Source organism: Hyperolius riggenbachi, chromosome 11 (genome assembly GCF_040937935.1).
Source record: "Hyperolius riggenbachi isolate aHypRig1 chromosome 11, aHypRig1.pri, whole genome shotgun sequence".
Taxonomy (NCBI): Eukaryota; Metazoa; Chordata; class Amphibia; order Anura; family Hyperoliidae; genus Hyperolius; species Hyperolius riggenbachi.
In genome coordinates, this window is record NC_090656.1 from 53,100,782 (window position 1) to 53,117,331 (window position 16,550).

Below are 16,550 nucleotides of genomic sequence, written 5' to 3' on the forward strand. Positions count from 1 at the left end.
AAGGCTGACAGGCTGTAAAAAAAAAAAAAAAAAAAGCCTTTGTTTACATAGTACAGCACTGCGATCTCCAGCAGAGCTGTACAGGGGGCAGCTCTGCCACTGAGCTGTCCCCTCAGGTGGCTCACAAAGTGATCGCCTCTCATAGGTATCAGCTGATCACACTGATTGGCTCGCAGGGTGGAGGAGAGAGATAAATGAAAAAAATAAATTAATAAAAACAAAGCCTGCAGCAGCGATCAGTGCCCACCAACGATTGTTAAAGCTGCAGTGGCCTGAATTGTAAAAAAAATTACCTGGTCACTAGGGGAGTGTAAGCCTATGGTCCTTAGGTGTTTAAAAGGAAATACACATAGCGGCCGCCATATCCCTTTCACTTCAGGTTACCTTATATTGCTTGTAAATGACCATCCTCTTACCTTCTGCAGAGCTGGGAACGTAAAACTGAAGCAGCCGAGGGAACATTTTACAATGAAGATATTAATCTGACATTATACAGCTAAGTAAACTAACAATGTGGGCAGCATGTGTGGATTTAGGATCTCATTGCAGTGCTGGGAGCTCCATTCATTTCAATGGAGTGGTCCTGGAGACAAGGAACATTTTTTGAGAATAGCCAATTTGAGGTTTTAGAACAATCTCTTAACTGAATGACTGCTATTTATCTCTAATTAAGGTCTATGGAAGAGAGGAAAAAAAGACTAAAGAAGGCCACCCAATATAGCGTGCCCACCACTGCTAGATGTATGGATACCTTTAGATTTATAGATACCGTATATACTCACATATAAGCCAACCTGCGTATAAGCTGAGGTACCCACTTCAGAAACCAAGGTACCCACTTCAGAAACAAGTGATCGACTCGCATAAAAACACCCTCCCCAGATGTGCCCCCAGTACAAGTCAACCTTCCCTCCCATAGCCAGATGTTGCCCCAAGGTTGATACAGCTGTGTCTCAAGATGCTACTAGACGGTGTCAAAGTTATGAGACACATTGATTGCCACACAGGAAGAATCCCCTATCATTGCACCTCTGACATGTTACTTGCACGCTCCGCTCCACAAGCCAGGGGACACAGGTAGTCTTGTACAGCGCACCCTGCACACCATCTTGCAGGGGATGGGGGGCACCGACAGCAGGGAGCCAGCTGGGAAAAGCAGGATCACTAATGCAAGATCTTTACAATCCTCTGCCAGTAACAAAACCTGCTCCACCATCTGTTCTGCTCCACTGACTCGCATATAAGCTGAGGGAGGTAACTTTTAAAAAAAATTTGTGCTGAAAAATAAGGCTTATATACGAGTATATAAGGTATCCTACTAATCTGGCCAGCATCACAGGCAATATTAATCAGATTTAACTTCTGAGTACCTCTATAACAAACTTAACTCTCAGGGCCCTTTCACACTGGGGCGGGGTGCAGTGCGTCAAATTGAAGCACTGCTACCGCAGCCTAATGCAACACTATGAGGAAGTTCATAATTCCCACGTTTCGGTACGCTGCGCCGAAAGTCCCTAATCTAACGCAGAACTAAGTTACCGTGCAAGATCCGCGGCGATCTGCGTCGGCCCGGAAGTCATGTTAGTCGATGGCGATGCAGGGATTTTTTTCTTTTAAAATTGATGCTCATATGCGCAAGCGTATTTTTACAATTCGCTTCCATGCACTTTTGCATTCCCTGAAGCAGGAAGTGACTGCAAGTGCCACTTCCTGCTTGGCTTGTGGCTAGACAGGGAACACCGCGTACTAACGCGGTACTCCCTGAAGTAGTACGCGGTGTTCCTTGAAGGCCTGTTTCTGGTGAAGCGGCGGGCGCAGTGCAGTGTAAAACCGGCCTCAACTTTTCATCCTCGTGTTAGTTTCCTGAATACCACAATTTATAAACAAGAAAAGGATTCTACAAACATCCTTTTACCATAAACAAAGCACCCATCATACTTACTTACCTAAATTGGAATAGTTTTCACCTGGAACACACACACACAAAAAGCTTGTTTACAGTCAGGCTTTGAAGTACAACCGCATATGTTCTAATTCAGAGGACAGAGATTGAGAATTTATGTCACTATGGAATATATTCATAAATCAGGATATCATCCATAAGTTGTTGAATATCAAATACACGGAGGAACTGCCTTTCAGGAAATAAAAAAAAAAAAAACTGAGAATACCCCATGAGGAGATGGACAAGTCCAAAACCTGTTGGTTCTGTCAGACTATAACTTCTTACTTTTTGTCGCTTTAGTGGTCCTTTAAAATACACGTATACACACATGCTTATCAGAAGTACATTTCTCCCAGAATAAAATGCACTATAAATTACTTTTCTCCTATGTTGCTGTCACTTACAGTAGGCAATAAAAATCTGACAGGTTTTGGACCACTCTATCTACTCAAGGGGGATTCTCAGAATTGCCTTTATTCTTTACAAAAACAATCCCTGGAAAGGATCCATACAAAGATGCTGTCCAGTCTGCCTACTCATTTGTATACTGCTCTGGTTGTTGAACTGAGTAACTGCTGTTCAGGAAGTGCTTTTGGAAATAAAGAAAACCACGAGAATCCCCCATGAGGAGATGGGCTAGTCTACAACCTGTCAGAACTAAGATTTTAATTGACTATTGTAAGTGTCCGGAACATAGGAGAAAAGTAATGTATAGTGCATTTTAATCTGGGAGACTTGTACTTCTTATAAGTATGTGTACACATGAATTTTATATTTCTTGTGACAGTGGTCCTTTAACACCAGGAAATTCGCCCAGGAAGGGGGACTAATTCCTTGAAAACATGTGCAATTTAAATTGATAAGTTAGCCATTAACCTGCTGAGCGGTCTGGACGAGCTCAGCTCGTCCAGTACCGCCGGAGCCTGCCGCTCAGGCCCTGCTGGGCCGATTTGGCTCAAATAAAAAGCAGCACACGCAGCCGGCACTTTGCCAGCCGCGTGTGCTGCCTGATCGTCGCTGCAGTGCGGCGGTCCGCCGCATGCAGCGGCGAAAGAGGGTCCCCCCAGCCGCCTGAGCCCAGCGTAGCCGGAACAAAAAGTTCCGGCCAGCGCTAAGGGCTGGATCGGAGGCGGCTGACGTCAGCTGACGCCCATGACGTCACTCCGCTCGTTGCCATGGCGACGAGGTAAGCGAAACAAGGAAGGCCGCTCATTGCGGCCTTCCTTGTTACTTTTGATCGCCGGAGTTGGCTGCATGAAATAGTTTTTTTTTTTATTTAAAAAAAACCCTCCCGCAGCCACCCTGGCGATTTTATCAGAACGCCAGGGTGGTTAAAGGGTATAACGTTTACAAACTTTGCTTTTTCTACCTACGTAGGTTTCCTCAGGGGATTTCTCTTTCCTCCCACAACTCCAAAATAGTCCCTAGACTGTTAGAGAATCTGTAACTGAAAAAAAAAAAAACCCTCTGGGGTTTACTTACCTCAGGAAGGGGAAGCCTCTGGATCCTAACGAGGCTTCTGCTGTCCTCCTCCATCCCTCCGTTCAAGCGCCGGGACCCCCCCCCCCCCCTCTCCCGAAGGGACCCAGAGGCTTCCCCCTCCCGAGGCAAGTATCCCCGAGTTTTTTTTTTTTTTTTTACAGACAGGGCTGTGGAGTTTGTACAAAAATCATCTGACTCCAACTCAGACTCCTCAGTTTATGAAACCACTGACTACAACTTCAGGTACCCAAAATTACTCTGACTCCTCGACTCAGACGCCCTGGTTACAGGTTCCCTTTAAGCTCCGTGCGCTTGCTCGATCACAGTCATTATAAAATGAGTGATTCCTGAGGATTAGCAATGAATGAACGACGTCGAAGCATGTTTGAATACAGCATCGATGGTCTGCTGATTGGATTGTTAGCACAGAGGCCCGGGAGTTCATAATCAACCACACGAGTGCTTCGAATTAGATGATCGGTCTACATGGCAATAATCAATCTTTTACCTTAGTTGGGACACTTTGTTAAACAATTCTTAGCCATCCCCTCATTCTTTGTTCAAAGACCACTATCGCAAAAAATTTAAAAAGAAGTGTATGTAGAATATACATTTCTCTCATTCTTTTTTCCTATGCTCCTGTCACTTACAGTAGGTCATGGTTGCCAAACTCAATCAGGTATTTAACATTTACTAAACTCCAACTAAATGGTGTAACTACAGCTCCGCCCCCTTTTGCAAAGTGGTGCAGTGGAGCAGTTCAATATTTACCTGCTCCAGTACAGCTTCAGGTCTCCTCTGATCTTCCTGACAGTCACACGCACTACGCTGCATACCTCAGGCTCCTGAGGCATATTACCTGCTCTTGAAAAAGAGGTATGTAGTATAGGGTGAGTGACTGCCAGGAAGAACAGAAGAGACACAATGCATCGCTGGAGCCGGCAAATAATACACTGCTCCACTGCACATGGTGTTGAATGGACAGTGTGTATTTCTTTTACAAACCACATGGGATTTGAGAGGTTTGGATCCCTGTAGGGGTGTCTTGTGGGTAACTGCTGCACCTCAGCTCAAACTGACAATGTTTCTAACAAACTGTCAGCGGTGTGCTCCCCTGGACTGGAAGGCAGTGTGCTGTTCTTTTGATACTTACAACGATGCACATTTAAAAGTTTTGAAGGCTGCATAAAATGGCAATTATGGCCACATTCCGCCTCTGGTTTGTAGGTGCAGTAAGTGGTAAAGAACTGACAGATTTCGGATTACCCCATCTCCTCATCAGGGATTCTGAGTATTACCTTCATTCTTTACAAAAGCACTCCCTGGAAAGGATCTATAAAAATATCTCAGCCAGCTTCCCTACTCATTTGCACACTATTTTGGCAGTTGGGCTGAGCAACTGCAGTTCAGTAAATACTTTTGCAAATAAAGAAATAACTAACAATCCCCTGCAAAGGGGATGGACTAGTCCAAAACCTGACACATTAATTTTACTACCTACTACAAGTGACATAGGCACTGGGGGGATAAAAAGGTCATTTATAATGTATTTTACTCATTGAGAAATGTACATGAATAAATATGCATTTTAAAAAAAAATTTCATTTTTTCATGATAGACGTTCTTTCATTTTGAGCATGGCGGTCATGCGCGCGTTTGGGGATATTGAACCACATTAGGGCCATTATATTGTGAGCTCCGCTGAGCGACAATTAGTGGCATGAATTATTCAGTGCTGTAAAGCACCTTGGAAAATGTCAGCACTAAGTACATAAAAAAAAATAAAAATAAACTAACACCACTTGTAGTAACTAGCACTACAATCACATAACGTGTATAGGAATCTCAACTGGGGAACAAAGAGAAGTAGAGAAAAGCAGGACAAATGGATCTCTGGTAGAGTGCTGTATTGCATACAAGAGATGGTACAGGTAGGAGGGCCATGTCCAGAGGAAGATGGTGCAGGAGGACTTCTATGGGGATCAGGGCAGACGGGCTGCGCATGGTAACTGGTCAGTGTCAGGCCCCCCCACATTGATTTCCCCACTCCCCAATCACTCACGTGTGTCCGCAGCTGCCGATGGCCACAGGCTTGTAGTAGACCTCCAGGCAGATCGGGCAGCCGTACTGGGTCTCCAGGCTGTCAGCGGAGGACGGGCTAGCCGGGTTCTGCTGCTGCTGTTGCCGGTGCTGGGCTGAGGCCACCAGATTCCGGAACATGGCCATGACCGCGGCGGCACCGTCACCTCAACGGCTGCAGCAGGACATAAACACTGCACGTCATAACCGAGGCGCCCCGTGACGTCACCCAAGCGGCGTCACGCGTCACCATGGAGACCTATCAGGGCTCAGGAGCCGTCCCGGGCCTTTCTGAGCTGATGGGACAAGACAGCAGCAGCTCCTGCCGTCCCACAACGCTGCAAAATAACTCAGCAGTTTACAATCACAGCCTAAATCCACGTACACAGGGTGCTTTTCTCGGGGGAATTTTTCAGAGTTGTAGCCGCCATCTTAAGTGTGGGCAAGCCTGTGTAATAAACTTCCATATTTATAATGACTGCTGCTCGATCGTAGGCTTTGCTTGTTGGTAAAACCCAGACTAATTTTCATGCTAATCATTTTGTAGTACTAATTTATTGGTTTAATGACTATATTCATAGGAATTAAATGAAGCTCTGGCCACCATCTCCACTAAGGGCAAATGTGGATCACTATGCATCTGTCCCAAGTGTCACAGTTGAGCAGGGTTACCACCTTATCACTTTAAATACCAGCACATATGAATTACACATACCTTGTGGCTAGTTAGCTGCAGTCTAGGCACTGATTATGTGAGTAGCCCCCCAGAACCTGTATAACTTAGATGTGTCGGATGAGGTGGCAACCATGCGGTTAAGACTGTTTCACGTTGTCCCGTGGCAATGGCCAAGTGTCCCGAACTTTTCACTGAGCAGGAGAATTGACTGTTAATGTTTCACTGCCCAGAGTCTCAGCAGAGACCACAATACATGCTTCACAACACACTATACTTCCTTCCCTCACTTTATTCCAGACTATCTGTAGCCCAGCGCTAAACATCCACAGCAGGCTTTCAGCGAGGAATTCTTTTAAACTTTACTAGGCTGACCAGTCGTCCTCTTTTGCCCGGACAGGTTCACTTTTTCAGACCTGTCCGGGCCGTCCTCCCGGGTTTTTGAAACGTCCGGGGCCGGAGTTCACCACATTTTTTCCCCCTCACCCCCGGGGCCCGACTCCGATCCCCCCCTCCCTCACCTCGGGGGCCCCACTCCTATTATGAGCGGCATATACAGCAGGCTCCGGCAGGGTAATCAGACGCTAGATGTCCAGCTGCCTCCCGGGCTACGCAGTCTCCTCTGTATGCCGCTTGCACTGCTTCCTGGTTTATTGCAAGCAGCATACAGAGGAGACACCATAGCCCGGGAGGCAGCTGGACATCTAGCGTCTGATTACCCCGCCGGAGCCTGCTGTATATGCTAGGGTTGCCGGGTCGGCTGATGGAGAAAACCGGACAGGGGGTGGAGTTAGGGGTGGAGTTAGGGGCGGAGTCAGAAGCACACTTTTATGTAGAGTGGGGCTAAGCAATGGGCTTTTTTTAAAAAAAATGTATAGTATTTATATCGCACTGACATCTTCTGCAGCACATTACAGAGTACATAGCCATGTCACTAACTGTCCTCACCAGTAGTACTGGTCCAGTGCACATAAGAGACAGTTTTTCACCAGTAACTGCACATAAGAGACAGCTTTTCACCAGTAAATGCACATTATAAGAGACACCTTTTCGCCAGTAAATGCACATAATAAGAGACAGCTTTTCCCCAGTAAATGCACAAGAGACAGCTTTTCACCAGTAAATGCACATAATAAGACACAGCTTTTCACCAGTAAATGCACATAATAAGAGACAGCTTTTCACCAGTAAATGCACAAAAGAGACAGCTTTTCACCACTAAATGCACATAATGACAAACAGCCAGTGTTCCCAGTATATGTAGCCAGGGATATATGTGCCCAGTATATGTAGCCAGGGGGTATATATGTCCCAGTATATGTAGGCAGGGGTGTAAATGTCCCAGTATACGTAGGCAGGGGTATATATGTCCCAGTATATGTAGCCAGGGGGTATATGTGCCCAGAATAGGTAGCCAGGGGGTATATGTGCCCAGAATAGGTAGCCAGGGGCTATATGTGCCCAGAATAGGTAGCCAGGGGCTATATGTGCCCAGAATAGGTAGCCAGGGGCTATATGTGCCCGGAATAGGTAGCCAGGGGCTATATGTGCCCGGAATAGGTAGCCAGGGGGTATATGTGCCCGGAATAGGTAGCCAGGGGGTATATGTGCCCGGAATAGGTAGCCAGGGGGTATATGTGCCCGGAATAGGTAGCCAGGGGGTATATGTGCCCGGAATAGGTAGCCAGGGGCTATATGTGCCCAGAATAGGTAGCCAGGGGCTATATGTGCCCAGAATAGGTAGCCAGGGGCTATATGTGCCCGCGAATAGGTAGTCAGGGGGTATATGTGCCCGGAATAGGTAGCCAGGGGCTATATGTGCCCAGAATAGGTAGCCAGGGGCGGGGGGAAGGTGGGTAATCTCCCCCCCCCCCTTCTTCCCTCACCTTAGGGTGCTGTCTCTCTCCCCCGCTGTCTCCTCCAATATTGATGTGCAGGGCAGGCTGGCGGGTGGCTGGGGGCGGAACTTACCTCTGTGTCGCAGGCGCCGGAAGTTCGGGTCCCGCAGCCGCTGAGTTTCGACTCAAAAAAGATCCGGATCAAAGATCCGAATCATTCATGAGCCGGACAACACTATTCAGACTGATAGTGTTGTCCGGCTCATGAATGAGATTCTCAGCGGCTGCGGGACCCGAACTTCCGGCGCTGGAGCGACACAGAGGTAAGTTCCGCCTGCAGCCACTCGCCAGCCCTGCACATCATATTGGAGGAGACAGCGGGGGAGAGAGAGCACCCTAATGTGAGAGAAGGGGGGGAGATTGCCCCCCTTCTCCACCGCTGCTCCCAGCTCTCTCTCTGCTGCGCTGTTCTCCTCCTGCGCTGCGGGGGGGCTCTAAAACCGGACAACTTAATTGTCCGGTTTAGCATGTTTTTTTACACTGGACACAGCGCACAAAAACCGGACTGTCCGGTGTAAAACCGGACACCTGGCAACCCTAGTATATGCCGATCTCCCACTGCTCATAAAAGGAGGGGGGACCCCCAGGTGAGGCAGGGAGGATAGGAGTCGGGCCCCTACCCCACTAAACTACCCATCTACCTACCCCTCCCACCCGGCTACCTAATGAGGAAAAACCGAGAGCCCGGTATAGTGTAGTATGTATTGGATTAGGTTGAGAATATTGACAAGTAAGTATTATACTCACAAACAAGGGTTGCCGTCCAGGCAACCACTATATAAGCAGGTGGGGAGATTAGACCTGTCCCCACTCAGGATTAAGATGTCGCTCTCTGTGAGGGAAGAAAAGGGTGCAACACCCTTCCACCAAGGGTGGAGAACTTGATGTAGCAATGTACAGAGGCGCCAATAGGATAAAACACGATAAAAGGTTTAAAAAATTCAGGTGGTGGTGGTGGACCAACCAACCCAAAACAGACTCGATGCTGTTGCTTAAATCAAACACAATTTATTCACAAACTCCAAAAACAACTGCGACGCGTTTCACAGGCAAAACTTGATCGGGACCTACAGCTGTGTGATACTCCTGTTGTTTAATGCCTGAAGAAGCGGGATCTTGCCCGTGAAACGCGTCGCAGTTGTTTTTGGAGTATGTGAATAAATTGTGTTTGATTTAAGCAACAGCAACGAGTCTGTTTTGGGTTGGTTGGTCCACCACCACCACCTGAATTTTTTAAACCTTTTATCGTGTTTTATCCTATTGGCGCCTCTGTACATCGCTACACCCGGCTATCTAACTGCCTACCCTCCCACCCGGCTGCCTAACTACCCTCCCACCCGGCTACCTAACTGTCCACCCTCCCACCTAACTGTCCACCCTCCCACCCAGCTACCTAACTGTCCACCCTCCCACCCGGCTATCTAACTGCCTACCCTCCCACCTGGATACCTAACTGCCCACCCAGCTACCCAACTGCCCACCCTGCCACCTAGCTACCTAACTGCCTACCCTGCCACCCAGCTACCTAACTGCTCACCTGGCTACCTATCATTATACAGCCCCTCTCTCTAGCCCAGCATCCCCACCATACAGTGCGACACCAGCAGTATGTATGCTCATATGACTGACCTATAGCTCAGCCCGTAACACCTGCACAAACTCCTACCTAGTACAAAACTACAATAACCCTACAGGTAGATGTAGCATACAGACTGACAGATAGTATCCACCAAACAGAACCAAAAGCAATAATACAAAGCACAGTATCACAATGATATAGTCTCCTGAGGCCTGACGGATGAGTCAATCTAGAGGAGAGTCAGGTGACTGCAAGCAGGAGTAATGGTATGCAGATTAGGTGCTTACAGATAGCGTGGTCAGTATTAGCCAAATGTCAGGGCAGGCAGAGTTTATGCAAGTCCTTATCCAGTCAGAGATTGATCCGCAGCGGCAATTAAACAGAGTCCAGGTACAATGGCAAAATTGGCAACAGGTGATCCAATAGAGTGTGGTCAGGAAACAAGCAGAGTCGACAACGGGTAATCCAATCTAAAGTAAGCGTGGTCAAGATACAAGGCAAAATCGGCAACAGGAGTCAAAAGGTTTTTGTGAGCGCATGCCCAGCAACAAGCCAAAAGCTAATTATATCACGGGCGATGTCTGGGGGCGCTCACCATGCTTAAATACAAGGACTAACCAATCAAAAACGAACCGAACTGAAAACAACCAATAGAAGCTCAGCGTGTAGCAGACACTTGGCTGTTTAAATCAGCGGAGCGCGCACCGAGAATGCATCCTCCGCCTGCCAGCCTGTGCAGCGCGTGAGTCAGCGGCAGGGCCGGCAGCATTATGTGAGTCAGCGGCAGGGCCGTCGGCGACGACATGCACTTTCCTTACAACTGGTATATACAGTGCATAAATACAGTAAACTCTGTTATCTGGCACCGATGGGGATTGGCTGCTTCCAGATAAGGGCTGGTTTACACCTGGTATGCAAATCGGGATTGCGATTTTGCATTGCAAAACTATGAGATTTTACAGCAATTTGCATCTCTGACTCCCATTCAATAGAACGAGAATCACATCGCAATCGCCCGCAAAATCCTGCATGCAGTATGTTTGCGATTTATGCAAAAAGGTTTTTTTTTTGGGGGGGGGGGGCACAAAGGGGGCATGGTGGCTGGGCCCCATTTGGTTGTTTTCCCTAACTCAGGTGATAAAATTAAGGCTAACTAGTTTAGCAATGATAGGAACCTTCTTCAGACTAGGGTAAGGCAGATACAAAAAAGGACGGGAAGAGAACCGGGAGCCCAATCTGGTGTAGTATTGCGGATTAGAGTTGGAATTCAATAAATATAATTCTTAGGTGATTATACTCACAAAATTAGGTTGCAAGCCAAGCAACCACTCAATGAACATGCGAGGAAGTACCGTCCTCGCTCGGCCTTGTTTACCAGTGGTCGCAGCTCCTTTAAAAGTTCCACTTGCTAGGAGTGGTGACCCCGGTTAGGGGTAATTCGTCAGTAGAGCAGAGGTGGAGGCGCCCGAAGTAAACGTAGCTTGTATGGCTAAATGATGCTATGTAGTGTTAGATGTATAAAATGTATAAATAATAGATGGTCCTACCTTAATAAGTAGTCCATTCACTTGGTTAAACAATAACCGTTTTTATTAGGCACTTTTTAAAAGACAAAAAAAGTGCCTAATAAAAACGGTTATTGTTTAACCAAGTGAATGGACTACTTTTTAAGGTAGGACCATCTATTATTTATACATTTTATACATCTAACACTACATAGCATTATTTAGCCATACAAGCTACCTTCTTCAGACTATTCCTGTTGACTGAATGACAATGTTAACACATAATTAGCAGAAGGTAGAGATATTTTTTTTTACATAACATTACAAGGGATCTTGCAAGGATTGTGAGGTATTTATGGAAAATAGATAAGACCCTTGGTTTAATTGACGCCAACAGACTCAAGCTGACATTGAGAGGGTTTTGTTTTTTTTACACAGACCCTATCCTGTTCATTGTATGCTGCTGAAGAATGTAAACAGCTAACATTAGGTTACTTATAAAGGGGGCACTCAGTGATATCTGGGGGGGGAGGGGGGGTCGGGGGTTCAGTGCCCCAGTGTAGCACCACCCATGTTCCATAGGGATACTTTAGTAACAGCACTTTGCTGAGTGCTGGCACTTTTGTTTTTAGGTATGTAACTTATCTCAATGCCTTGTAAGTTTATCCAAAACATTCTATCTAATCTCGAACCCGCTAAGGCAAGAAGCCTACCAGACCTGTGAAGGGGTCCTGTGGTGTCCGTTATCAACACGTTAGCAGCAAATCCTAGAAGCTCTTACACACTTGCTGACTGTACAGGTCACTGTAAATCACCCCTTGCGATGAATGAAAATAAGAAACCGGTACAAACCGGGAGTGAAAGAAGGAGCAACGTGCTTTGCGAGTCACAGCAAAAAATGTGGAAGTGGCCAAACGGGCACAATTTAACCACTTGCTGACTGCACCATGCGAAAGTTCGGCAGCAAAGTGGCATGCCCAGGACCACGTAATGCCAATTGGCGTCGGGTCCTGGGACTTCAGCTGGCCGGGGATAGCGCACTGTGGTGCGCACGCATCCACCAGCAATAGGCTCCGCCCACCCGCGACGTCAACCCACCGGCCGATCGGAAGCGCCGGCGGGTTGTTAACCCCTCGATCGCCGCTATAGAAGCGTAAAATACGCTTTGTAATGTATACAAAGCGTATTATACAGGCTGCCTCCTGCCCTGGTGGTCCCAGTGATCGAGGGACCACCAGGGCTGGCTGCAGCCCTCCCTGTCTGCACCCAAGCACACTGATCTGCCCCCCTGATCGCCCACAGCACCCCTCAGACCCCCTCTGCCCACCCCCCAGACCTCTGTTTGCACCCAATCACCCCCCTAATCGCCCATCAATCACTCCCTGTCCCTATCTGTCAACGCTATTTTTTAGATTAGGTCCTAAACTGTCCCCTGGGGGCTCCTGATCACCCCCCCACCCCCTCAGATCCTCCCCAGACGCCCCCCCCCCCCCCTGTGTACTGTATACATCTATTCTCCCCTGTAATCACCTGTCAATCACCCCCTGCCACTGCCACCCATCAGCTCAGACTCTAACCTGTCCCTTGTGGTCACCTGATCACCCGCCCACACTCTCAGATGGCCTGCAGACCCACCCTCAGATCACCTCCGAAAGTGCATGGTTTACATCTGGACGATAAAGAGAAAAACCGAGAGCCCAATATAGTGTAGTATGTATTGGATCAAAATGGGGGGATATAACAGGTAAGTATTATACTCACAAACATGGGTTACCGCTCAGGCAACCACTGTATAGGCAGGTGGGGAGATTAGACCTGTCCCCACTCAGGATTAAGATGTCGCTCTCTGAAGAAGGAAAAGAGGGTTTGTCACCCTTCCACCCAGGGTGGATATCTTGACTGATAAATGTACAGAGGCGCCAACAGAGTAAAAAGTATATAAAAAGTTTAAAACATTCGGGTGGCGGTGGTGGACCAGCCACTCAAAAATGGACTTGAGGCTGTCACTTGAGATACAAACAATTTATTCACATACTCCACGAACAATATCGCAACGCGTTTCACGGGCAAGATCCCGCTTCATCAGGCTTTCAACAATGGGAGTATCACACTATAAATGACAGAGGTATAGGTATATCAGAGCCTTATACATGTGCGATGGTGTTCATGTGAAAAATGATGTAATACTCCCATTGTTGAAAGCCTGTTGAAGCGGGATCTTGCCCGTGAAACGCGTTGCGATATTGTTCGTGGAGTATGTGAATAAATTGTTTGTATCTCAAGTGACAGCCTCAAGTCCATTTTTGAGTGGCTGGTCCACCATCGCCACCCGAATGTTTTAAACTTTTTATATACTTTTTACTCTGTTGGCGCCTCTGTACATCTATCAATTGTTTACATCTGCTCTCCCCTCTAATCACCCGTCATCACCTGTCACTGCTACCCATCAGATTAGACCCTAATCTGCCCCTTGCGGGCACCCAATCACCCGCACCCACACCCTCAGATAGCCCCCCAGACCCTCTCTGATCAACTCGCCGATGTATTGCTTGCATATATTCTCCCCTGTAATCACCTACTGATCACCTATCGATCACCTATCAATCACTTCGTCACTGCTACCCATCAGATCAGACCCTAATCTGCCCCTTGTGGGCACCCAATCACCCACCCACACCCTCAAATAGCCCCCCAGACCCCCTCTGATCAACTCGCCAGTGCATTACTTGCATTTATTCTTGTAACGATTGTGTAACTTTCTCCGTGATCAGCGCACAACGCGTGCGCTGACACGGCGGAAATCCTCCACAAGCGTGTAATTGCAGGCACCCAGCAAAAGGTGCTACGCACCTGTAGAGGGAAATTCCTGTCGGCAGATTGCGCTGGGGAGTGCAGAGGAACCAATCCTCTGTACCTCCACAAATGCCAGACAGGAATTGTACGAAGCGCAGAACGCAATCGCAAGAGAGGCGATTGCGAATGAGAACGAGCAAAGGGACAGGTTGTATGTGTGTGCGCCAATCCAGTCGCCACCCCGCGACCGCGCACACACAACAGCAGATATGAAATAGGAACGCGATCGCGAGAGGTGCGATCGCCAGACGTGACACAAGGCAGATCAGAACAGAATACGAGGGTAGCAAAGGCACCGCAAATAATACAATGAGAAGATGCGGAAAATAACAAACGCTAGCTAACCGCGAACACCGCACTCATTCGCAACAGTGCACGCGGTTATGCGCGGTCTCCATGTGATAAGCACAATAGAGACAAGCACGCCTAACTAACCATCGACAGACAAACATGAAACAGAGGACGCGAACGCTTGCTTAGCGGTTACCTCACCGAGCCTCCAGCAAGCGGTCGTAGCAGACAAGACAGACACACGAAAACAGGGACAAGCGAGAGATAGGATCCACAGCACTAGCGAAAAGTGGCTAGCGCGATCCAGGTACAGAGTAGAAGAACAGAAGGATCCACAGCACTAGCGGAAAATAAAATCTTCTATGAACTCGTCATACACCTAACAGAATACATTTGGGGGTCTTTTTTTCTAAAATGGGGTCAGTTTGTGGGGTTCCTATACCGCCCTGGCATTTTACGGGCCCAAAACCGTGAGTAGTCTGGAAACCAAATGTCTCAAAATGACTGTTCAGGGGTATAAGCATCTGAAAATTTTGATGACAGGTGGTCTATGAGGGGGCGAATTTTGTGGAACCGATCATAAGCAGGGTGGCCTTTTAGATGACAGGTTGTATTGGGCCTGATCTGATGGATAGGAGTGCTAGGGGGTGACAGGAGGTGATTGATGGGTGTCTCAGGGGGTGGTTAGAGGGGAAAATAAATGCAATCAATGCACTGGGGAGGTGATCGGAAGGGGGTCTGAGGGGGATCTGAGGGTTTGGCCGAGTGATGAGGAGCCCACACGGGGCAAATTAGGGCCTGATCTGATGGGTAGGTGTGCTAGGGGGTGACAGGAGGTGATTGATGGGTGTCTCAAGGTGTGATTAGAGGGGGGAATAGATGCAAGCAATGCACTGGCGAGGTGATCAGGGCTGGGGCATGAGGGCATTCTGAGGGTGTGGGCGGGTGATTGAGTGCCCTAGGGGCAGATAGGGGTCTAATCTGATAGGTAGCAGTGACAGGGGGTGATTGATGGGTAATTAGTGGGTGTTTAGGGTAGAGAACAGATATAAACACTGCACTTGGGAGGTGATCTGACGTCGGATCTGCGGGCGAACTATTGGTGTGGGTGGGTGATCAGATTGCCCGCAAGGGGCAGGTTAGGGGCTGATTGATGAGTGGCAGTGACAGGGGGTGATTGATGGGTGGTAGTGACAGGGGGTGATTGATGGGTGATCAGTGGTTTATTACAGGGAAGGACAGATGTAAATAATGCCCTGGCGAATTGATAAGGGGGGGGTCTGAGGGCAATCTGAGCGTGTAGGCGGGTGATTGGGTGGCGGCAAGGGGCAGATTAGGGTCTGATCTGATGGGTAACAGTGACAGGTGGTGATAGGGGGTGATTGATGGGTAATTAGTGATGTTTAGGGTAGAGAACAGATGTAAACAATGCACTTGGGAGGTGATCTGACGTCGGATCTGCGGGCGATCTATTGGTGTGGGTGGGTGATCAGATTGCCCGCAAGGGGCAGGTTAGCGGCTGATTGATGGGTGGCAGCAACAGGGGGTGATTGATGGGTGGCAGTGACAGGGGGTGATTGATGGGTGATTGACAGGTGATTGACAGGTGATCAGTGGGTTATTACAGGGAAGCACAGATGTAAATATGCACTGGCGAATTGATAAGGGGGGGGTCTGAGGGCAATCTGAGCGTGTAGGCGGGTGATTGGGTGCCCGCAAGGGGCAGATTAGGGTCTGATCTGATGGGTAACAGTGACAGGTGGTGATAGGGGGTGATTGATGGGTGATTGATGGGTAATTAGTGGGTGTTTAGAGGAGAGAATAGATGTAAACACTGCGCTTGGGAGGTGATCTGATGTCGGATCTGCGGGCGATCTATTGGTGTGGGTGGGTGATCAGATTGCCCGCAAGGGGCAGGTTAGGGGCTGATTGATGGGTGGCAGTGACAGGGGGTGATTGATGGGTGGCAGTGACAGGGGGTGATTGATGGGTGATTGACAGGTGATCAGTGGGTTATTACAGGGAAAGACAGATGTAAATAATGCCCTGGCGAATTGATAAGGGGGGGTCTGAGGGCAATCTGAGCGTGTAGGCGGGTGATTGGGTGCCCGCAAGGGGCAGATTAGGGTCTGATCTGATGGGTAACAGTGACAGGTGGTGATAGGGGGTGATTGATGGGTGATTGATGGGTGTTTAGAGGAGAGAATAGATGTAAACACTGCGCTTGGGTGGTGATCTGATGTCG

At 48.2% G+C, this 16,550-nt stretch overlaps 1 protein-coding gene across 2 annotated transcripts in view; it reads right to left on the minus strand.

Moving 5' to 3' along the window:
- RNF166 (ring finger protein 166) overlaps nt 1-5,693 on the minus strand; it is a 43,153-nt gene extending 37,460 nt beyond the window's left edge. For both annotated transcript variants that reach the window (XM_068261565.1, XM_068261566.1), the window contains exon 1: nt 5,490-5,693. In XM_068261565.1, the coding sequence (XP_068117666.1) occupies nt 5,490-5,653 (164 nt within the window). In that variant the 5' untranslated portion in view covers nt 5,654-5,693. The remainder of the gene's footprint in view (nt 1-5,489) is intronic.
- Between the last annotated feature and the right edge of the window lie 10,857 nt (nt 5,694-16,550).